This window comes from Aquarana catesbeiana, linkage group LG08, assembly GCF_042186555.1.
Source record: "Aquarana catesbeiana isolate 2022-GZ linkage group LG08, ASM4218655v1, whole genome shotgun sequence".
NCBI classification, from domain to species: domain Eukaryota; kingdom Metazoa; phylum Chordata; class Amphibia; order Anura; family Ranidae; genus Aquarana; species Aquarana catesbeiana.
Window position 1 is genome coordinate 164429688 of NC_133331.1, and position 25157 is coordinate 164454844.

General features: G+C 41.0%; 1 protein-coding gene across 6 annotated transcripts in view; it reads right to left on the minus strand.

Annotated features, from left to right (window-relative positions):
- SEC24C (SEC24 homolog C, COPII coat complex component) overlaps positions 1-25157 on the minus strand; it is a 90728-nt gene that overhangs the window by 19227 nt on the left and 46344 nt on the right. For all 6 annotated transcript variants that reach the window (XM_073596677.1, XM_073596680.1, XM_073596679.1 and 3 more), the window contains 8 exons: positions 23850-23961; positions 21798-21925; positions 19502-19640; positions 12897-13012; positions 12463-12587; positions 5611-5802; positions 1997-2090; positions 1794-1910 (listed from right to left, as the gene is read on the minus strand). In XM_073596677.1, coding sequence (XP_073452778.1) covers positions 1794-1910; positions 1997-2090; positions 5611-5802; positions 12463-12587; positions 12897-13012; positions 19502-19640; positions 21798-21925; positions 23850-23961 — 1023 coding nt within the window. The remainder of the gene's footprint in view (positions 1-1793; positions 1911-1996; positions 2091-5610; positions 5803-12462; positions 12588-12896; positions 13013-19501; positions 19641-21797; positions 21926-23849; positions 23962-25157) is intronic.

Below are 25157 nucleotides of genomic sequence, written 5' to 3' on the forward strand. Positions count from 1 at the left end.
ACTTTCTTGGTGACCAGGTGTCATACATTGGAAAAGATTGTGCCGAAATTCCAAGATTTCTTGCTTGCAAATATGGTAATTTTGCAAAGAGGCTGGATCTGAGCTTCAACTTATTACAGGAGTCACCATGAATACAACCTAACTATCCACACGGAGACCGGAGACTACCCTGGGTGCCTTAAACAACTACGGTGGTGAGGAGATCGTGGAGGACATACTTATACGCTTTTTGCCTCTTTGGGGTGATTGGATTTGGTGAGTGGGGACCCTTGAGGGGGAGCACAAAAGTCACCAAGAAAGTTTGAGAGTACCCCAGTCACGGTCTTGTTTGAAGAAATTTGAACACGATTTTTGTAGAAATGTATTACTTTATGGACTATGAACACTATATGATCCTGTTTGACGTTATGTGTATATGTTTGAATTGATATGTAGAGGTGCAGTTTATGGCCTCGTACAGTGCAAACCCACAATGTTATATGAGTATTTTCTTTTTGATGGCACATCACTATTATTTATAGGGGACCAATAGAGTTTTTTAGTTTCACTCTCTCCAATAATAGTAGTAACTATATGGTAACGTGCACGTTATTTATCACGATTTCTCTTATCACCTAGAGAAGCCTACACTTTGGCACAACTGAATGTTGATATTTATAAACTTTCACTAGGGTATTATTTAGTTTGTAACTATCACTTAATTAGGATATAGGAGGGACACGATCACCAATTAAGATAGTAGTTAACCCCCTCCTCCATACAGTTGCTTATCCCATATAACCCATTAGGGAGCGCCACACCGCATTGTAGATATATTTGTAACCAGTTGGAGGATCCCTAGGGAAGCTCCTTTCAGGGGGGCTGCATACCTAATTATCGTCCTAAGCGCAGCCATCACATATATATTTAGGCAGGTCATAGATTATGAGATTTTCTTTGCTGCAACCACGGATTTCCCTCCCGCAGAGCTATTGTGTTCTCCCAAAAGGAGGGGGAGCCACCCCTGCCAGGAGAACACAGTGATTATTGCTAGCGGCTGTAGCTGCTGTCAATAATCCTATGTCGAATACACAACATGCTGGTTGTACCCCAAATCGATTGATGGATCAGCTTGTGTACAATCAACCTGCCCTTAGATGGTTCGAATCTCAGACGGTCCCGGCTGAAATGGCCCAGATTCAAACCATCTACGACTGGGTTTAAAACAGGAGGACCCTAATACTTATTCTAAACAGTCCTTTCACTCAAAATAGTTTTAATGGATGATTTAATCCTCTAAATCCCATAAGGATAACAATTCATATATATTTAAAGTGAACCTGTGATCTAATTTAAAAAAAAAAAAAAAAAAAAAAAAAGGGCAAAAAAACTTCTGCTGTAGATTGCCCTGGGAGCTCAAAAACTGGAGGTAGTCCATCATGCAGCTCTTGAACAACAGTTGCCCTGCCTCTAACTACACCTGTTGGTCCATCCATCATATTCAGTATAAGATATAAAGTGTATTATTTATAGTAAAAATGGATGCGGAAAGCCTTTGGGTTTCAAAATAGGAGGGGGCATAACGAAGCTTAAAGATGATGCTTTAACGGTAACTCACGTGAGCAAAGAGCTGCCTCTAATTACACCTGAGTCTGCTGACATACTGAACATGCAGCTGGGACCAGGGCTGCAAGAATTTATATAGGACACTAGAGAAATCTAGGAAATTTCACAAGGACATTTGTCAATATACTTTCATTCAATACTAAATTCAATTAAAAAAAAATTACATGAAATGTTTCAATAAACATTACCTTTTCCTTATCTGTATTGAGGAGTTTCTTATCATCCCTGTTCTTGACCTTCCCTGGGGCCTCAGCAATAGGGAGAGTAGTGTGGAAAAGAAAGAGCTTCCCAGCACAATCAGCAGACTAAACAGAAAACACATAAATGTTACAAGTTGTTGCAGGACTGGAATTTTCTAACAAAAGGTTTCAAGCAAACTGACAAATCCTACCTTCAGTGCTTCTAAACCAGCCTGGATGACTGGGCCAAAAACAGTCTCAGTTTCTCTTGTGTCTGCAAACAGTTCTGGAATCTGGTCAAGCAAACTAACGGAGATAAAAAAAAAACAAAAACGTAATTTTGCATTGAAATTTCAGTCAACACATAAGCTCCTAAATGTACTCCACCAAAAATGAATGGCTTATGCCGAATGTGAAGGAACCCTAACCAAATGTCAATAAATCATTGTTGCTTTTCTTTGAGAGAATGGGTAAGAAATGTACAGTCCATGTTTTACAAAAACAATAACTCCACAACAAAGAAAAGAGGCAAAATGTATTGATCTTTGTTTACTGAAAGAAAGCTTTCTACAAGAAAATAGAACTGGGAAGAAAGGCAAGTTGATGCCCAAGGCAATCAGCTATCAGTTGTCATACTCCAGTGCAGGATAAAAACATTAACGTTAACCCCTCCTCATACGCCCCCCTCAGCTATGCTACTCAGGCTCCAATGTTTCACCTGCGGGCCTGAAACCAGCATTTCGGATGGGGGCTGAGAGACCAGCAAATATTCGTTCTTTGGTCTTCCCTAGCTGCAAAAACCTGAAATCAACTTGAATAACATGACTTTCGGTCTCTGTTGTCAATTTCCATGGCAACTGCTGCCAGGGAAGAAGCTAATGGAGTGCCATTTGCGCTCCATTAGCTTCAACAGAAGGCAGGTGAGCCATCAGGGGTTTAAAAGACCCATGAAGTCTCAAAAACGAGAACCTGTCAAAGTGTTTATGTTACATAGGGGACTTCTTTTTGTACCCCATGTGATATAAAGTTTTATTGAAAAAAAAAAAACAAAACAAAAAAAAACAAAAAAAAACAAAAAAAACCTAAAAATATAGTCGCACCCAAGCACTTGGAAACCCTCCTCTCCCCATATCGCACATGTCATAGTGATAGCACTAATTCTTGGGCCAACATTAATGGTTAACTCTTTTGCGGTTTTAAAAAGTGTTGCAGAAGGAAAATACAGGGTACTGAAGTTACCCAATTTTCCATACCCTATTTTGAAAAATGGCATGTTGGGTATGTATGTACTTACTCGGCGCAACCTCATCTTTTACCTTGTACAAAAAAGACTGGGTAATAGTGTTCGTTTGCCCTAAAATTAACTTTAGAGTGTTTCTTACTATAATTTTGTGCTTGATAAACTGTTATGTGAATACCGCGCAACATCAAAACTCCAAACCATTTTATTCTTCAGGGTGTCTGCTTTTAGAAAATATATTATGTTAGTGAGTTTTAACTTATCTTCAGGCCTAAAATGATCTTTTAAACATGTATCCAGAAAAACACAAAAATGGCTCCAGCAGTAAACGGGGATAAATTCAGTCTGTGGCCAGATAATGCCCATTAAAATTTTTATAAACTCTAAGCAGTAACAGAGGTAGACTTTAAAACAAGTCCTCAACTCTATCTATAGGCATTGTTAAGAAATTAATTCAGCAGGGTTGGTTGAGTTTGAAGGAATAGGTGCACAGCCCTGAACAAACTGGCTATGTGTCGGGGGCCATGCCTCGTGTACTTTTCAAACTCGTTTGTGTGGGCAAGTTTGTACAAACGATGCATATCCATTCTCTAGTACAGGCTGACTGCAAGCAAACACAACCTGGTACAAAGAATTAAAGCGGAGTTCCACCCAAAAGTGGAACTTTGGCTCATCTTATTCCTCCCCCCCTCAGGTGCCACAATTGGCACCTTTCAGGGGGGTGCAGATACCTGTATTAGACAGGTATCTGCACCCACTTCCGGGAATAGACTCCTGCGGGAGTCACGCCCACTCCCGCACCCCCCCCCCCCCCCCCGCTGTCTCCTGGGAAACACGCAGGTCCCAGGAGATTGCGGGGACCACTTAGGACGTGCAGCGCGACTTGCATACGCGCAGTAGGGAACCGGAAAGTGAAGCCACAACACTTCACTTCCTTATTTACTCAGCGAGAATGATGGCGGCAACAGCCGAGAGCCGAGTTATTGCTCGGCTTCCGACATCGCTGGACCCCTGGACAGGCAAGTGTCCCTTTATTAAAAGTCAGCAGCTGCAGTGTTTGTAGCTGCTGGCTTTTAATATTTTTTTTTTCAGGTGGACTCCCTCTTTAACAAACAGTTCTTCACTTTGTAGGGGACTCGTGTGAAGAAGCCCTTTGAGTCTTTGTTGTAATCTTAGGAGGGATAATTGAGAATGCGTTACTTCACAATAAAATCAGCTAGAGGGGTCAGGGGTGGCCTGCTTTAAAGCTCTTTCACTGCTTGTTAGGAATAATAGAAATTGACCTTCAGGATGTCCAAAAGCAGTCCAACTTTGGGGTGAGCAACACCACAAAATACGTTAACAGGACTCAAGAAAATAACAGTCAATAAGGGGCTATTTGCCCCTTTAAGAGCTGCCTGTAGGACCTTATGTCAGAAGCTGGCAGCAGGTGAGGCCAAAATGTACAACTGGTAGAACATGAAAATAAAGTTCTAGCAAGAATATGTTGGTGTTTAAAGTGGATGTAAACCCGATTCATGAAAATTTGAGCTAGGCACATATCTGCAGGGTTTTCTTATCTCTATTCAAAGCACTATGTCCAGTAGCTGTCTCCTGCTCCATTCTTCTGTTATCAGCCTGATAACTTCTGACAAGTTCTCAGTCAATGATAAAAGCAGCCTGAGGTTTGTGTTGGGGAAGATACTATAAATAGATTAGCAGGGTGCTGAACTATTCAACAAACAGAGCTGAAAGTCTCTACCTAGGAGGAGAGGGGTGTGTGCCTTTCCTCCAATCAGCTGTCTTGACTGTATGCCCAGGCTTCACTAAAGTGCTGAACAGGAAGAGAAAGATCTCCTAACACCATCTGAACTTTATAAAGAATATATAAAGCTGAAGACAGCAGATATACATGTAAAATTTATGTAGGGGGATTCGTTTCATCCCTGTGTATCATCTGAGGCTGTTCACTTCACTGGGTATGTGAGGGTGTACATCCACTTTAACATAGCAGAACTAAAAAAGGCTCCCATCCTCCTAGGCCATTAGCAAAACACTGAGGCATGCTGGGAAGGGTCATCCTGGACTGATAGTTTTTGCTAATCCTACTGTAGAGGGAAATGGAACCCAAAAAAGACTTCCTGTATTCCTCAATAAATAAGAATGTAAAGTGATTAGTTTAAATGTCCATAGTCTGGGCACAAGTGCAGTTAAAAGTCAGCTATATAAGGCTATGTCATGCAACCACTGAAAATAAAAATCAGGTTTGTATTGGGGCTGTTGGCTCTGTAAGGTGACAGACAAAAGAGGTAGGTATTTATGTAGCACCCTAGTATTGGCATCTTCAATGAGGTGATGTTTTCTAGAAATTCAAACAGGCTGAAGTCAGCAGAAATATATGATCTGAAATGTGTGCATGCCTTTTTCTTGCTGGCATAAAAAACAGGGAAATAAGTTTGCAAGAGCGTGCAAAGTAACCATAACTGAATGGAACACTAAACCTGCTGTATCAACTATAATGGGTATAATGTACTATTGGTTTTTTAAAACTGCCAGCATTTTTTCAAACTAAATGCAACTTTAATAAAAATGTAAAGTGTTTATTACCTAGTGATGACCGCCCTGGATTCATTTACATTTACAAGGAAGCCATCCAGCAAAGGGACAAACATATCAGCCACATCTGATACCACCATCATTTGTGGCTGGGCCAATGAGCTTTTCACATTATAGAAATGGAGCACTTTGTTATAGGTTACAAAGCCCACTCGTATCACTGAGTCTTCCATGTTTCCTTCCCTGAAAGAAAAAAAAAAATAAGAAATTAATCCATGTAAGATTCCCAGGTCAAATGTGCTTGTATACTGTATTAACTATTTTGGTCATCTGGTGAAATGTCTAACTAAGCACAAACTGGTGATAAAAGAGGAGACCTAATCAACAGTATAGAAAGCCACACTTATGTTTTCAGTTAGAACAGGGGAATTTAAAATTATTGTCCAACCACGTTTCCGTTCCACCATAAACACAACTGTCGATGATAAATGTGGCCACTATACAAACTTGAAATAATTATTATACAGGATTTATATAGTGCCAACAGTTTGCACAGTGCTTTACAACATGAGGGCAGACAGTACAGTTACAATACAACTCAATACAGGAGGGATCAGAATGCCCTGCTTGTTAGAGCTTACAATCTAGAAGGGAGGGATAGTGCACATTCCTATTTGCTTCAAAAGAGAATACTGCAGCCACACATCCAAAGCTTATAATTCACCAATTAGTATTTTTCTTTATGTGCTTATCTATATTTTCATGACTTCCTGTGTTCATTTTCCTGCAATTACTAGGAAATCTAAAAATATGTTGGGGTTGCAAGCTCTTGCTTTATGGTCTGCACCTTCAGAAATATATGCATTTGGTGAAATGAAGACTTGTCATTTGCTGCTCCTAAGCAACAGCAAGCACCCCGAGTGAATTTTCGTGCAACCGAGGGGCGCTGAAACCAAGAAACTGTAGTATGCAAATCATCAACTGCATCCAGGATTTTCACACTGGCTCCACTCCCTCTTATGCCTCACTATTGACCAATTGATGTGATGGGCAGACTCACTGACAAACAATGTTATGCAGGAGATGGGCCAAGTTTGAAGAAACAAAAAAGAAAAGTATTAAACTGTAGCGCAGTAAATAGTTTCTATTTGAATTCAAAACAAAAAAATTCACATTTAGAGGAGTGTAACGGGCCATCTCAATAGTAATAGGCGAGTTTGGGTTGGCAATAGAACCTCTGGCGGCGCTGATAAGATCCAGTGGGGAGGTTGTGGGACTGGCGATTGAGGGTCTGGAGGAAAAAGGTGTCTCTGTACGCTGATGACATGTTAAATTATGTCGGATCCTCAATCGCCTCTCCCAGCCCTACTGGAAATTATTCGGAGGTTTGGTCACTTCTCTGGGTTCCAGGTCAACTGGGACAAATCTCTTCTATTTATGATAGACCAAGCAACATCGATAGTGCTACCTCCCTCTTGTCCATTACAAATAGTCAGCTCCTTCCGATATTTGGGGGTTATGATAAAACACCCAATCTCCTCCTATATCAAAATTAACCTAGATCCTCTTATCGGAAGACTGAGAACCAATCTCCCTCTGACATTACTAGGTAGAATAAACATTTTTAAAATTATCTTTTTACCACGATTTTTGTATATCCTAAAAACACCCTACAGCTGCCAGTAGTGGAGGGCGGGATGGCTTTACCCTGCCTTCAAACCTATATCGCCTCGCAGTTGGCCCATGGGCACTGGTGGCTTTATCCTGAAGCCAACAATGCGGCCACTGCCCTGGAGGCAGCTATACTTACCTTCTATGAGTCCCTTCAAAACCTGATTCACCGTATGTCCCTTAGAGGGAGAGAGGTACAACTATCCTAGCAATGACCTTACAGATTTTTAGGCTCACTAAAATGCTGTCATCCAATGAATGAAATATATACTCACCAAATACCCCACTATGGGGAAATCCGAATTTACAAGAATTCTCCCGCAGAACTAATGGGGGATTCTGGTCTAAACGGGGGGTGAAAACAATCATGCATTTATTTTTGAAAAACATGTTCCGCCCTTTTGAGGAATTTCTTCAGGAATATAATCTACCCCGTATGGCCTACTTCCTATATTTGCAGATACGCCACACTGTGGCAACGCAGTTTGGCCTTCGTAACATAGTTGTTCAACTTCCTCCGCTAGAACGATTACTGACTGACTCTTCTCACACCAAACTAGTTTCAACATATTATAGGACCCTCTTACATTCTACAACTCACAGGCTCAGCAGTACGGCCAATAAATGGAGTGCTGACATCCCTGAATTGACGGAGGACATCTGGCAGGAAGTTCTTCCCCTCCAGGTGCCCTGTCATTTCTTCCTGTGACAAGGTGATACAGACGAAATTGCTATACAGATCCTACTTTACAGCATGTTTACTGTATACATTAAATAGATTACCCTCTGCATTGTGCTCTCAATGCGGCATGGCTGATGGCACATTCTTTCATCTGATGTGGGAGTGCACGGCCTTCATCAGCTCCCTAACTCAGATACCCAATATCTGTAATCCTCTACGGTGTTTACTGGGATATATTAATGATGAAGGTATATCTAAAAATGTACAAAGCTTTATGCGCATAGTATTGTTTTATGCTAAGAAATCAATAACCATCCATTGGAAGTCTCAATTCTCGCCCACTATAGCCTTTTGGCTCACTACCATTAATCATGCTATACCTTTATATAAGATGGCGTATGAAGCCAGAGGATGCCCAAAAAAATTCCTAAAGATTTGGGGCTCTTGAGTCAGCTCCGAAAGTTACATACCACCTGCTCCTTGAAAGATTGAATGAAGCTCCTGATCACTGATTGGTTTCAATTAAGCAAAATAATCATTTGACCTTTAGGTTGCTATGTATCCACTAAATGTATACCAGTTTACCATATTTTGTAATGGTTTGAGTGATGTTCGCTCCATATACATGTTTGTTTTCTTTGTTGTTTGTTGTGTTCTGAAAATAAATAAAATTTACCCTTAAAAAAAAAAAAAATAGTAATAGGTGAAGCCAAATGGAGCCTTGTAATCCCTGGTGAACCAATCAGGACCCCTCCTGCACGAGTAGGCTGATAAACCAGCTGAACGAGGCCGAGGGCATTCATGTGCCTGTCCAGTCTGGATATTAAGCTGAAAGAGTCTGTGAGAAGTTAACAGTGCATTCCGTGCCTCTCAGTGGTGACTGCAGAGTGTCTGAAACACAGCTAGACAAATGTGCTGGGGTTGGCAACTGGTAGCTAGAGTGAAAACAGAAGCTGGCCACCGCACGGGACTACAGAGGGCTAGACAGTTGCCGTGACGTGTTTCGGGGGGCATTTCCTGATTTTCCTCCCTTTATTAAGTCTATGGAATGACAAAACTGGCTCCTATATATAAACTTTGCTTTGTAATCAACTATAAGAACATATTTAGATATATATTTCATAAAACCAGAAATAAGCAAACTATGCAATGTATACAAAAAAGGTACACTTATAATACTGCAAAAAAAAAAAAAAAAAAGTGATATGCACAATAAAATCTGTATTAAAAAACAAAACTTGTATAAAACGTGTTACATGTTTAACCACTTCCCGCCCGCCCACCGTCATATGACGTCCTGGGCGGGTATATCTGAATGATGCCTGTAGTTACAGACATCATTCAGATATTGCCGGTTTCAGCCGGCGAATCTCTACACCACAGGAATGATCATAGCGGCCGTTCCGCCGCTTGATCGTTCCTATGGGAGGCGAGAGGGGACGTCCTCCGGTGCTTGTTCTGACTCACCGTTACGATCGGTGAGGCGGAGAGCGGATCCGCCAGCGCCGGATGTAGATCATAGAGATTTCCAGCAGACCAGATGGTCGCCGGAGGCCGGGCACGATGTTATGACGTCACCCCCGGTCTCTCCATTCAAAAAAACGGCGCTGCTTCGGCTGGGAAGCGGTGATCGTTTTATTTTTCTATTTCAGGCTTCCCAGCCTAGTGGTGAGATATGGGGTCTTATTGACCCCAAATCTCACTATTAAGAGCACCTGACATGTCATATTGCTAATACAAGGGATGTTTATATTCCTTGTAATAGGAATAAAAGTGATCAAATTTTAAGTAAGTCCCGCCCACATATGAAAACGGTGTTCAAACCATACATGTGAGGTAACGTCGCGAACGTTGGAGCGAGAGCAATCATTTTGTCCCTAGACCTCCTCTGTAACTCAAAACATGTAACCAGTAAAAAAATTTCAAGCGTCGCCTATGGGGATTTTTAAGTACCGAACATTGGCGCCATTCCACGAGCGTGTGCAATTTTGAAGCGTGATATGTTAGGTATCCATTTACTCGGCGTAACGTCATCTTTCACAAAATGCAAAAACATTGGGCTAACTTTACGGTTTTGTTTTGTTTTTTAAACACAAAACTGTTTTTTTTCCCCAAAAAAACGTGTTCGAAAAATTCCTGCGCAAATACTGTGTGAGATAAAAAGTTGCAACAACCGCCACTGTATTCTCTAGGGTCTTTGCTAAAAAAAACATATATAATGTTTGGGGATTCTATGTAATTTTCTAGCAAAAAAAATATGATTTTTACATGTAGGAGAGAAATGTCAGAATTGGCCCGGTAGGGAAGTGGTTAACAGCCGTGTGCAGCTACTGTAGCAAATAAAGAGAAACATTGTTGCACAAAACGGTGGTAGGGAATAAAACAAAAAAATATATATTCGTTATAAAAGTGTTAAATAAATCGTACTGATCGCCAGTTCCTCGTTCAATATAGCTCTCATACACTATTCCTGTAGCCTTTTTCATAACATTTCCATAATATATATATATATATATATATAGTTTTTTTTCCTACCTATTTTTGTGCAACAATGTTTGTCTTTATTTGCCACAGTAGCTGCAACAGATTAATATAGAATTTATTGTGCTTGTCACTAAGACCCCTTTCACACTGGGGCGGTTTGCAGGCGGTATTGCGCTAAAAATACCGCCTGCAAACCGCCCCTAAACACCCTCCGCTGTTTGTTCAGTGTGAAAGCCCTGCAAACCGCTTCTTTGGAGTGGTGAAGGAGCGGTGTATTCACCGCTCCTAAACCGCTCCTGCCCATTGAAATCAATGGGACAGCGCGGCTATACCGCGGCAATACCGCGCTGTACGAGGGATTTTAACCCTTTTTCGGCCGCCAGCGGGGGTTAAAACGGCACCGCTAGCTGCCGAATACAGCTGCAAGAACAACGGTACAGGAGCGCTAAAAATAGCGCTGTTGTACCGCCGACGCTCCCACCGCCCCAGTGTGAAAGGAGCCTAAGTGTAGTGAATATGCATTTTTTTTAACTATGGTTGCTTCCTTTTTTTTTTGCAGGATTTTAAGTATATTCATTGTATAGTTTAATTCTGTTTTTATGAAACATACTGTATATATCAAATACGTTTTTAAAATGGAGTATTGGAGGAGTAGTAGACACGGTATGCCCAATATGAGGTGAATAAGTCAAAAAGCAAAGTGGTGATATATAGGAGCCAGTTTAGTCATTAGGCATTAGCCTTGATAAAAGGGGGACACGCCCCTGAAACACATAGTCATGGCAACGGTCTTCCCCTCTGTAATGCTGTGCGGCGGCTAGCTTCTCTCAGTGTGGTTAGTGGCTTTAGTTTTTATTCTAGCCACTTATATTGTCAGCCCCAGCAACTGCTGTCTTAGCTGTGTTTCACAGTCACCACTGAGAGGTAGGGCTTGCACTATTAACCTCTCACAGGTTCTTTTGGTTTAGTAGTCGGACTGCACACGCACAGAAGGGCCCTCAGCACCATTCAGCCTACTTGTGCAGGATGGATCCTGACTGGTTCACTGGGGATTACAGTGCTCCATTTGACTTTACCTATTACTATTGGGATGGCCTATTACATTCATCTAAATGTCTGTGCATTGATTTGGTGTTTTTTGGATTCCAATAAAAAGGATTTACTGAGCTAGGGTCTTGCATGCTTTTTTTGTTTCAATACCCAGTGAATTTGTGGAAGTAACAGGACTCCTAGGCTGTCATACTCCATTTTTGCAACTGATCTGTGTTTTGGACTATACTAGAATTTGAACTTTTATGGTGTTAGTTTAGTGCAGTATAATAGTTATTTTGTGCTTTTTATGGCGGGTCAAATTCAGATTGCAAAATTGAAGTCAATATTTGCATATCAGAGTGCCCTTTATTTTGAAATTCTTGGGACCACTATAGAAAAACTGTCACTATATGCAGATATGCTCTTACAGATTGCAAAGCTTACAGAGTATCTAAGCCCAAGAATAAAAATGTTATATTGCAGCTTACCAATACTTAGATGAGGTGGATGTAATGGTTCTCTTTTTTCAGGCTTTGTTTCATTTATTTTTATCTGGTCATCCTGCCAGTAACACACTTCCTGTCCTTGAGTGACAACTCACCCTCATACTACTGTATCTATGAAGGAGCAAGGTTGTCACCCTAGACTGCTCTCCTGATTTGGACTACAAACAAGTCCGCCTCTCTGTAATGGTGGATGGGGGTTAGTAGTTCATAGAAGACTGCAGGACCGTTCAAAGCGCAGCATGGCTCATGCATGCACAGAGAGAAACGGGCTTTAAAGCCTGACTGCTTTACTGCCGGTTTCGCTTACATGAGATGCTAGCGTATGGACTTAAAGCAGATTAAAAAATTGGCTCAGGTGAGGACAGCGCTGGGTCCCTGGACAGGTAAATGTTAGAATTGTAGCTGCAGCTCCTCTTTAATGTCGACAGTGTACCGCTTTCATGCAAAACCTGAAGGATGATTTGTAACATAAGCAACTTTTGTATGTGTGCCCTATGAATACTAAACTACTCTGCATTATCAACTCACCTGGGTAGGTAGTCAATTAGTTGCTTCAGCTCCTCACACACCAATGATACCAACCCGCTCTTTACAGCATTATATGACACGTCAATCATAAAAATAAAAGCCGGAGGATTTGGGCATTTGTTATTCTGTGGGCATAAAAAAAAAAAAACACAAACATTTGTCATTAAGTCACGTCGACATTAAAAATGAAAATCTGTTTATTTACAGTATATGGTGCGGAACACAGCAATTTGCCAAAGTCGAAACACACAAGAACACTTGCAGTGCTTCCCAGATTCAATCCTACTGTGGAATGCTCCAAAGAGAAAACCCGATTTGAATACTGAGCCAGTGAAAGACTAAATTATTCTTCTCTCATAGCTACAAAACGGAAATCTGATACTGTGAATAGGTGGAAGACAAATTGGTTCTCTAAACATCTAAAATGGCTTTACCTTGCAGTAGTCAACAGTTGCAGTGAACTCATAACTTCCCATAGACAGCTCAGGCCTATCATAGCAATCCACCCTTTTGCCTGTGTGGTCCAAGTGTTGGAAGTAGTGTGGGGGCACTGGCACAAAAATAAAAAAACAAAGGAGACATATGTCACAGAACAACAAAATAAATTGTATATTAGTACAAGTGACCATAACTACCCCTAAAAAAAGGGGTATCATACATTTTACTTAAACAAACCTAATGTTAATAAATGGTCAGATAGTAACACCATATAACCAGTTCAATGCTTCACACAGGAATGCATTTTTCCCTATAGTGAACTACATTGCCTTACTACAGTTGGTCTAATTACCATTTTCATGCTCACTGAATATCAAACTACCTAAAAAAGCAGCAATGACAACCTTATTGAACTTGCACGATCAATAATCCAGGATACAGTATACTCAGATATATGCAATAGATTTGTTCTCCAACATCCTGACAGTGTTGGTACGTTTGTTTTTCCTAAAGTTCAGCTATAAAAATCATCCATTTCAACTGCAGGGGTTCTAGTTTTCTACAAATGTCAAAAAATGTTGCTTCCTTGCAATTTTGCAAGCCTAGAATGTTATGAACACCAATAGTATACAGAATGCCCCCAAGTCTAAATTCCTACTTGGGATTGGCTCACTGCTTTTGTCAGAAGTCTGCACCAAGATACAAAATAGATATTAGGCATCCACTACAATAAGAGTCTTATGGTAGGAATGGCTGGCTGTACAGTATGTCTCCTGGTATGATAGGGCTCTGAAGGCTAGCACCGGCTGGAACAGAAATTGGGGAGCCCACAGAATGTGGGGCACAGGAGTACTTTCCCACGGGAGACTGAAGGGGCCCAGTGCCTCCTGATTTGAATGGGTCTAACTTGTCTGGCCATGGGCTGGGAAGGCAGAGAGTCCATGGTGTCTGCCACCTGGGAGTGGTTGCCCCAGGGGTGCTCTCAGTAATACTTGTGAACAGGCACATGGTCACAGCACTAAAACTTTTTCTGCACTGCACCTCTATGTGCCAATCCTTTTGGCCAAGTCCGGGGCAATTTTTGCTACCAGGCCTCAGGGCCTAGCCAGTGTACATTGCATGGCCACCATTTATTCAATTTATTTTCTTCTCATTTTTGTCACCTTTTCAATTTTGTGTGTGTGTTATTTTCACTGGATGGTAGGGTGTGGGTCCTTGGGCCTGCCCTGAAGTCTAGGGGGAGGATGTGTGGCCATTAGGTTCCTTCCTCCCCTGAATCGGTGGAATATCTCTTCGGGAAAGCCCCTCAACCTAGTACTCATTGGTCGGCTTCGGCTGACCATGAGGAGAGGGGTCCACTAGGCCTTTTGGCTAGGCAAGCCATGTTCAAAACCTTGTCCATGTGAAGAACCTTGCACCCCGGGGGTTCAGGGTAACTTCTTACTCTTTCAGGGGTGGACTAAAAGCACACCCTTAAGTGCACTTTTTTATGTGTGTTCACATGCACTTATGGGTTTTTGTTCTTGCACACCACCGCAAAAGAAAAAAAAAATGCATATCATAGGATGCAGTCGCTGTTCAGTTGAAAATTTTCCACCTGGCTCAGGTCGATTTAAAATTCGACTTTTGAGCCAGGTGGTGCTTGCAGGGCCACCTACGGCTTGAATGTCAGCTGAAATAGCAGGAAAAGGATGGAATTCGGAAAATTTATCAGGGGCCTTTTGCCCAGGTGCCGCTAATGAAGCGTTCTCATTTAGAAATCAGTTTGGGAAAGAGTGTGGTGGAACATTTTTGTTAGGAATAGAAAGTAAGAAGATACAAAACCATTTGCTAAAAAGCTTGGAATGTACAAGGGTGGACCTCAAAAACTAGATCATCAAAAAGTTAATTTTCGTAATTCAACTCAAAAAGTGAAACTCTTTATAAAGATTAATTACACGCAGAGTGATATACAGTGGGGATCGAAAGTTTGGGCACCTCACGTTAAAAATGTGTATTAATGTGCATAACGAAGCCAAGGAAAGATGGAAAAATCTCCACATGGCATCAAATTACAGGTTAGACATTCTTATATGTCAAAAAAAGTTAGATTTTATTTCCATCATTTACACTTTCAAAATTACAGGAAACAAAAAAATTGCATCTGCAAAAGTTTGGGCACCCTGCAGAGTTAATATCTCGTACTGCCCCCTTTGGCAAGTATCACAGCTTGTAAACACTTTTTGTAGCCAGCCAAGAGTCTTTCAATTCTTGTTTGAGGTATCTTTGCCCATTCTTCCTTACAAAAGTCTTCCAGTTCTTTGAGATTTCTGGGCTGTCTGTCACGCACTGCTCTTTTAAGGTCTATCCATAGATTTTCAATAATGTTGAGGTCAGGAGATTGTGAAGGCCATGGCAAAACCTTCAGTTTACGCCTCTTGATGTAATCCCCTGTGGATTTTGAGGTGTGTTTAGGATCATTATCCATTTGTAAAAGCCATCCTCTCTAACTTCAGCTTTTTCACAGATGGCATCAAGTTACCATCCAAAATTTGCTGAAATTTTATTGAATCCATTTTTCATTCTACTCGTGAAATGTTCCCTGTGCCACTGGCTGCAATACAACCCCAAAGCATGATTGATCCACCCCCATGCTTAGCAGTTGGACATAGGTTCTTTTCATTAAATTCTGTGCCCTTTCTTCTCCAAACGTACCTTTGCTCATTCTGGCCAAAAAGTTCTATTTTAACCTCATCTGTCCACAGAACTTGTTTCCAAAATGCCTCAGGCTTGTCTATATGTTCATTTGCAAACTTCAAACGCTGATTTTTGTGGTGAGGACGTAGAAGAGTTTTTCTTCTGATGACTCTTCCATGAAGATCATCTTTGTACAAGTATCTCTTTATAGTGGAATAGTGTACCACAACTCCAGTGTCTGCCAGATCTTTCTGGAGGGATCGTGCAGTCAAACGTGGGTTTTGAATTGCTTTTCTCACAATCCTGCGAGCTGTTCTGTCTGATATTTTTCTTGGTCTTCCAGATCTTGCTTTAACTTCCACTGTTCCTGATGACTGCCATTTCTTAATTACATTCCGAACAGAGGATATTGACATCTGAAAACGCTTTGCTATCTTCTTATAGCCTTCTCCAGCTTTGTGAGCGTCAACTATTTTCAGTTTTCTAGACAACTGCTTAGAAGAACCCATGGTGCTGATTGTTGGGGCAAGGTCAGATGAGTCTGGCCATTTAAAACCTTTGAGATTGACATCACCTGGTCTTCCCAGAAGATGATTGAGAACAATCCAGGACACTGGCAGGTCTCAGCTTTGCAAAGGGGGCAGTGCATGCTATAAATTCTGCCCAAACTTTTGCAGACACCATTTTATTGTTTTCTGTAATTTTGAAACTGTAAATGATGGAAATAAAATCTAACTTTTTTTGACATATTATAAGAATGTCTAATCTGTAATTTGATGCCATTTGGAGATTTTCCATCTTTCCTTGGCTTCGTTATGCAAATTAATACACATTTTTACCTGGGGTGCCCAAACTTTCTATCCCCACTGTATTTCAAGCATTTCTTTATAATTTTGATGATTATGGCTTACAGCTAATGAAAACCCAAAATTCAGTATCAGAAAATTAGATTACATAAGACCAATAAAAAAAAAAAAAAAAAAAAAAAAAAAAGGATTTTTAATACAGAAATGTTGACTTACTGAAAAGTATGTTCATGTACAGTATAGTATGCACTCAATACTTGGTCGGGGCTCTTTTTGGATGAATTTCTGCTTCAATGTGGTTTGGCATGGAGGCCACACCACTGCTGAGGTGTTATGAAGCCCAGGTTGCCTTCAGTTCATCTGCATTGTTGGGTCTGGCATTTCTAATTTTCCTCTTGACAATACCCCACAGATTCTCTGTGGGGTTTAGGTCAAGCGAGTTTGCTGGCCAATCAAGCACAGTGATACCATGATCATTAAAACCAGGTATTGGTACATTTAGCAGTGTGGGCAGGTGCCAAATCCTGCTGGAAAATAAAATCAGCATCTCCACAAAGCTGGTCACCAGAGAGAAGCATGAAGTGCACTAGAATTTCCTGGTAGCGGGCTGCACTGACTTTGGACTTGATAAAACACAGTGGACCAACACCAGCAGATGACATGACTTCCCAGTACATCACTGACTGTGCAAACATCACACTGGACCTCATGCAACTTGGATTCTGCGCCTCTCCACTCTTCCTCCAGACTCTGGGACCTTGATTTTTAAATGAAATACAAAATTTACTTTCATCTGAAAAAAGGACTTTGGACCACTGAGCAACAGTCCAATCCTTTTTCTCCTTAGCCCAGCTTCTGATGTTGTCTCTGGCTCAGGAGTGGCTTGACACAAGCAACGCGACAGTTGTAGCCCATGTCCCGGACACGTGTGTGTGTGTGCAGTGGCGGCTCATGAAGCACTGACACCAGCTGAAGTTCACTCCTTGTGAATCTCCCACAAATTCTTAAATGCTCTTTGCGCAATCCTCTCAAGGCTGTGGTTATCCCTGCTGCTTGTGCCTTTTTATACCACACTTTTTCCTTCCGCTCAATGTTCCATTAATATGCTTGGATACAGCAATCTGAACAACCAGCTTCCTTAGCAATGACCTTTTGTTACTCACCCTCCCCGTGTCAATGACTGTCTTCTGGACAACCGTCAAGTCAGCAGTCATCCCCCCCATGATTGTGTAACCTACTGAACCAGACAGAGACCATTTAAAAGCTCAGGAAACCTTTACATGTGTTTTGAGTTAATTACAGTGTGACACCATGAGTCTACAATATTGATCTTTTTCACAATATTCAAATTTTCGGAGATACTGAATTTGGGGCTTTCACTAGCTAGAAGCCATAATCATCAAAATTGAAAGAAAGAGGCTTGCAATATATCACTCTGTGTGTAATGAATCTATATATGAGTTTCACTTTTTGATTTGAATTACTGAAATCAATTAACTTTTTGATGATATTCTAATTTTGTGAGATGCACCTGTATGTGGTTCACCTAGAGAGGGATTTTATTTTCTAAACAATACACATTAGCAGACTACCGAAAAGGGAAAAAAAAAAAAATCTATAATAATTTTTTGCTCTAGGTGTAAAGCATAACAAGTATATCAGAAAGTACAGCCGTGGTCAAAGGTTTTAAAAATGACAAATATTAGAAGAATTATATATTAACAATTTTTCTTTTTTTCCCCTTGGTTTGTTTTTGTTAATATATAAGGGTATAAAATTGCTTGGGACTATAGGGGAGGCAGTGTAGAGGGTCTTTTGCCAATTACATGGTAAAGGTTAGGAGGCAATATATAGCAGTGGTCATCAACCCTGTCCTCAGGGCCCACTAACAGGCTAGGTTTGCAAGATAACTGAAATACATCAAAGATGATATCATTTTCTGCTCAGTGATTGCAGTATTCTAGTGGGCCCTGAGGACAGGGTTGATGACCACTGATATATAGGGTTATCCCTTTTTCTTTTTTCGCATGGCTCTTAATGCTGAAGGGGAGAGTTATTTCCTCAATTCACTGCATGATTGATTTAATGATATGTTTTTAAAATCTGAGATGTTTAAATTTAATGATGTGTGATGTTTTTCTCCTATGTATGCTCTCAATGTTTCCTATGACTAAATAAATAAGAATAATTGTTAAAAATGACAAATCTAAATTTTCAAAGTCTGCTGCCTCAGTTTTTATTATGGCAATTTGCATATACTCACTGATATTCTGCAAAAGGTACAGGGATTGGACTGCTGAGGACTGGGGTAAAGTAATTTTCTCTGACGAATCCCCTTTCTGATAGTTTGGGGCATGTGGACAAAACCTTGTGACGGAGACGAAAAGGTGAGGTCAGTCCTGTCATGCCAACAGTAAAGCATCCTGAGACCATTCATGTGTGGGGTTGCTTCTCAGCCATGGGAGTGGGCTCACTCACAATTGTACCCAATAATACAGCCGTGAATAAAGAATGGTACAAAAACATTATACAAGAGTAACTTCTCCCAACCATCCAAGAACAGTTTGGTGATGAACAATGGCTTTTCCAACATGATGGAGCATCTTGCCATAAGGCAAAAGTGATAACCAAGTGGCTTGTGGAACAAAACATGGACATTTTGGATCCATGGCCAGGAAACTCTCCAGATCTTAATTCCATTGAGAACTTGTGGTCAATCCTCAATAGGTGGTTGAACAAAAAAAAAAAAAAAATTCTTACAAACTCCAAGCATTGATTATGCAAGAATGGGCTGACATTAGTCAGGATGTGGGGCCCAGCAGTCGATTGACAGCATGCCAGGGCGAATTGCAGAGGTCTTGAAAAAGAAGGCTCAACACAGCAAATATTGACTCTTTGCATAAACTTAATGCAATTGTCAATAAAAGCCTTTGACACTCATGAAATGCTTGTAATTATACTTCAGTATACCACAGTAACATCTGACAAAAAGATCTAAAAACACTGAAGCAGCAGACTTTGTGAAAATGAAATATTTGTGTCATTCCTCAAAACTTTTGGCCACGGCTGTACTGCTGGGCTATAAATCCTGGAAACCTTTAGCAACATTGGAAACTCACCTTCGGTGACACAGCTGCAGAAGCAGCACTGAAACCTCCTCCCACCCTCAATGAACTGCATGGAAGGACACATGTAAGCTTTACATCTATTACAGCGAATAGGTCCAGTCTCGCCATGATCAACCACACAGGGGGGAGCCTACAAGGTGTAAAGGGAGAATCAATTACATTTTCAGACACAACTATGAAGTAAAAGTCAGTAAACTTAGTAAAATTATTTTCTCCCACAACAGTGATTGAAAAAACTCATCCAAGTGTCAAAGTGCTAAACAGAGTGTAATATTATCCCTGGCTAAGTACCATACAGAATACTGATGTACTCTGGTGTCCACAGCAACATCCACAACACACTATACTCTGCTTCCTGCACTCACCCAGGATTATAACTTGTCACGTCCAGGCATATTTTATACAACAAACACATACAGGATTACTCAAGCAGCGCAAATTCAACTACATTTATTTCAAGCAGTTGTAGCTTTCACTATTCATAATTAACATTCTGATCACTTCAAAACAAAAAGTGCATTTTCATTTTATGAACTTATATACACAGGCAGTATTACCTCTTCACAGTTATGTTTCAGCTAAACGATGCAGATAAAACTACGTACACAGACGAGAAACAGAATGTAAAAGGGGGCCTGCAGATTTCACAATAAATCATGAACAAGAAAATTCCTCACTTTCTAGGTAACCATGTGTGAATGTGTGGGTCTTAACATACAATAAAATGCCACAAAACAATTTTCAAGTGGAACTTTAGTCAGAAAATTAAGTCCAGCTAGATGACTTCAGGCTGGCCCATTTTGCAGGTATAGCCATGTAAAAAACATTAAAAAAAAAAGGGCTATACAGAAAAAAATCCAGCAATACACTGTCTCACCTGCTCTGCACATGCTCAGTTGCTCTCCATTTTTAGGCACCGCTGAATTTGTAGAGGCTGATCTGCTGACAGCCTTATGCCCCCTTCACACTGCCACGACTTAAAAGTTAAGCTATTTTGCTGCGATTTCAAGGAATGCCTGTGTAAACCTTGAGGTCTATGGACCTCAACTCGCATGAAAGTTGGACCAAAGTAGTACAGGGACTACTTTGAAGTCGGCACGATTTGAAGTCGCACATATATGAATGGTTATCATTGCAAATCATGGGGGAACAACTTGTCATGGGACTTTGCAGTCCCAAGTCACAAGACAAGTCGCACAAGTGTGAAAGGGGCCTTAAGGCTCCATTCACACTTGTGTGATTGTCATGCAACCTTGGACATCAAAGTTGCATGACAAGTCGTTCCCCAAGTTTTCCAATGATAACCATTCATATATGAGGGACTTAAAAGTTGCAGCAACTTCAAAGTAGTTCATGCACTACTTTGGTTCGACTTTCATGCAACTTGAGGGACATAGACTTCAAAGTTAACCCTCAGAAGTTGCATGAAAGTCGTACCTGAATGTTATACAACGAAACTTGTGTGCAACAGTTGTCCATTATCACTGGTCAAAGCCAGTCGTATCCAAGTTGCCCATATCCAAAGTTACACTCCAATGTCAGCGCAACTTTGGAGTTGTACAAGTGTGAATGGAGCCTAAAGCAGAATGAAACCCTCCTATCCTTTACAGTCAAGGAAGCCGCTTCTGTTTGATCTACAACAACTTCCATGGTGCTGCAAATGTGATCAGTTATAAAACCAGCCATTTGATGGTTTGATAGTTTGGTTGAGGACAAGAGGAAATATGACAGTTAGCAACCCCAGCACTCCAGGAATATATCTGTTTTTTAAAACCATTAAAATTGGCTTTGTTCTGCTTTATGATTTAATGCTGTTCAGGGACTCTGGGCTTCAGCAAAATGGTAGCCTCCAGCAAGAAGAAACAGAAACAATGCTAGAAGCAAATAACAGCACGCACTAATTTTCCTAGCCTAATTATTAATGTGGAATGTATGCCCCCTTGCTAAAAGAAAATAATTTTTTATTAAGTTGTTATGGGTAAAGTCCTGCTTTAATAACCAGGAGGAGGTGGTATGCCCAACTAGGACACAAATAGCATTAAAAAAACGCATTCAGTAAACCAGAGAGGAGCTAGAATGCTTACTAAATTTTAACCGTCGTTGTCCTCACTTCCTGTATGTTTTAGAAACAAGAAATGGGGAGAAAGCTTTCAAACAGGGACACAGACTGCAATTTAAAAAAGTGTTTTTAACCCCCTTCAGGATCCATCCAAAACTAGAAAGAAAGAAGTTTGGGCTTGAGTTGGGCTGTAGCAATAGATAGAAAGATCTACAACTGCTCACTCACCTCATCAGATGGCAGCGTTGCCAGTGGTTTAATAACAGCAGCAAGTGGGACCTGGGACTGCTTTGCCATGTCTGAGCTGGCAGGAAAGTTGTATGATGTGCATCGGATATACCTTGGACTTGCATTTCCTAGATTGCAAAGTGAAAAAAACGTGTCAGTTTTTTTGCTAAACCGGTTACAAACACGAGCAAATCAAAATGATCAAAAATGCATAAGCAGAGGCTACTTCCTGTAAAAAGTGCATGCCAAGACGATCAGTAGATTCACAGATATCAATGTAGCTAAAATATGCACATATACTTTAAAAGTGGCACCACAGGCAAAGGGTTCTAAATTTTAGTAAGGACTCCAGAAAACTAAAAAAAAAGTCTTTCCTTGCAGTGAAACTGCGCCTGCACTGCAAGGGGTCAAAAGCTCATTCAGTCTTGGATCTGATTAAAGTGCTTTTATTTGCTTGATCCTCCTTTCACCTGGCAAATAGCGCTACCCTCCGCCCTAACAGTGGAGAGTCCCTCGATATCCTCACTTCCAACACAGGGCTATAGTCACTGCATCAGTCTTAAAGGATGTCAAAAGACCTTAGACCTCTAGAGCGCAGGGCAAAAGAGGCCGTGGGGACTGATCTAGCAGCACAGAGGGGCCTGTGGGAGTGGAGGATTAGGTAAGTAAAACTGTTTTTCATGGTCCCCTAGACTAAACGATTAGTTAAACCTTGCAGTGTGGGCACGGCCAAACTGCAAGGGAGAACTTTGTAGCTTTCAAGAAGTGAGCTTAAGACCCCTTTCACACTGAGGCGCTTTACAGGCGCTAAAATTAGCGCCTGCATAGCGCTGCTCCTGTCTCTCCAGTGTAAAAGCCAGAGTGCTTTCACACTGGAGCGGTGCGCTTGCAGGACGTTAAAAAAACTCCTGCAAGCAGCATCTTTGGAGCGGCAAAGGAGCGGTGTATTCATCTCTCCTGCCCTTGAAATGAATGGGCAGCGTGGCTATACCACCGGCATAGCGCTGCTGCAGCGCTTTGTGGTGGTTTTAACCCTTTCTCAGCTGCTAGCGGGGGGTAAAAGCGCCCCGCTAGCGGCCGAATAGCGCCGTGAAATTGGCGGCAAAGCGCCGCTAAAAATAGCGCCGCTTTACCGCCGATGCCCCCACTGCCCCAGTATGAAAGGGGCCTTAAAGCAGTACTTCAGGAAAAAAAAAAAAGTTTCCCCATGTGGTGGGGCAGTGCCTGCACTGCATAGGTTAACTGCTCATTTATGTCTAGGGGAGAGGATGATAGGAACAGTCCACGGCTGGAATTTGGGGAGTGTGCAGTTTTCTGGATGATCAAAGGATTGGGTGAGTATAAGCTTTGTCTTCAGCCCTAGACAAAACTAATAGTTAACTCATGCAGTGCGGGCACAGCTGCAATGCACGGGGAATTTGTTTTCTGTATTAACTGGTATCTGTAGCCCCCTTAGCAATATCTTCTCTCATTCAGTCCCAGTTACCACACAGGGGAAAAAAAAAAAAAAATATATATATAAAAAACACACTTTTTTTTCTCATTACAGGGTTTCTAATCCTTTTCTACAAAAAAAAAAAAAAAAAAACACAACAGGAACTTGCACAGCAATAAAAAATAACACAAATGGAATTCCCAAAGGCAAATCTATTTTGCACAATGCACTTGTTAGTGCAGTTGCTGTAGATCTGAGGATAAGTTCAGAAATGAGGGGAAGCTCTGCTGATTTTATCATCCAATCATGTACAAAGCAAAAATGCTGTTTTTTATTTTCCTTGCATGTACTCCTCAGATCTACAGCGACTGCACTTCCAAGTGCACTTGTAGTGGAAAGTGGATTTGTCTTTAGTAAATAACCCCCATAGTCTATCTTTCTACACTTTGCGCTCTACCTAATGCAATCTTCTGTTTATTATTTACAATGTCTTACCAGTGTTTGTCGCAAACTACCACACACGCACACACACACACACACACACACACACAATATCAGAGGGAAAGGAGGAGGTAATATTATCTGGCAGATAAATAGCAAGCATCTAAGCACTGTACCTTGATCTTTGACAAAGAAGTTAGTTGTTACAAGTGGAGGAACTTGTCCTCTCAGGCCAGTGACAAAAGGTTCAGAACCCCTGTTGTTTCTATCATCTTCTATTACTTGGATCTATGATAAAGAAAGGATAGGAAATTAACAATACACAACACACAGACACTTAACATTTAAATATAATGCAATAATAGTGGACGTTAGGTCTTCAACACTGATTGGTTTACGAGACAAAAATGTGAAATTCCCACATGCACAACAAATACTTAACATATGCTGGTGACATGTTAACATATAGCTGGATCACAGTTTGTGTATAGTAGAAAATTGAGATGTTTATGAAAACCGATGAAAAAATAAAAAAAACTGTGTTGTCCCCAAAATGAGCCAACAGTCATTAGTTTAATATCGTAAAGTTGTAAATAGAAACTGCAACCGAATTATAACCCTGATTAATTTATTAACAGCCTTATAATAACTTCAATAGAACAAGACGCAGGGTTCTTTAATACATAATGGTTTTAAATATAATTAAGCTTATTTGTTCAGTGAATTAAAAGGAACAAATATATTTCTAATCAACTTATTTCCCTTTATCCCCCTACAAAAGTTAAATGTCAGCAGCTACACATACTGTAGCTGCTGACTTTTAATATTAGGACACTTACCTGTCCTGCAATCAAGAGATGTCAGCACCCCAGCTGATGTTTCCATTGGCTGTCAGTAGCTGCTGCTGCCATTGCCAGTAAGGGTACCCAGCAGGGAAGCCTTACGGCTTCACAGCCGGGTCTCTACTGCGCATGCATGAAGCGCGCTGCGCTCTCTTACTGGCCCAGCAGCAGGGGAAGGAGAAGAGGGCTTAATTTCTGACGTACCATGCTGTGGCGAGAACCGACATGAGTGGGGACGGGTACCTTTCAAAAACAGGTACCCATTCTCCCCCCCCAAAAAGGTGCCAAAAGTGGCAGGGGAGGAACAATCAGATAAGTGGAAGTTTCACTTTTCGGTGGAACACCACTTTGAGTACATATGTGTTGGCTGAGATATCGGACAACGTAAATAATATTGCTTTTATTTATTTATTTTATTTTTATTTATTTCAGGTACTTATATAGCGCCGTCAATTTACGCAGCGCTTTACATATACATTATACATTCACATCAGTCCCTACCCTCAAGGAGCTTACAATCTAAGGTCACTAACTCACATTCATACATACTAGGGACAATTTAGACAGGATCCAATTAACCTACCAGCATGTCTTTGGAGTGTGGGAGGAAACCGGAGTACCCGGAGGAAACCCACGCAGACA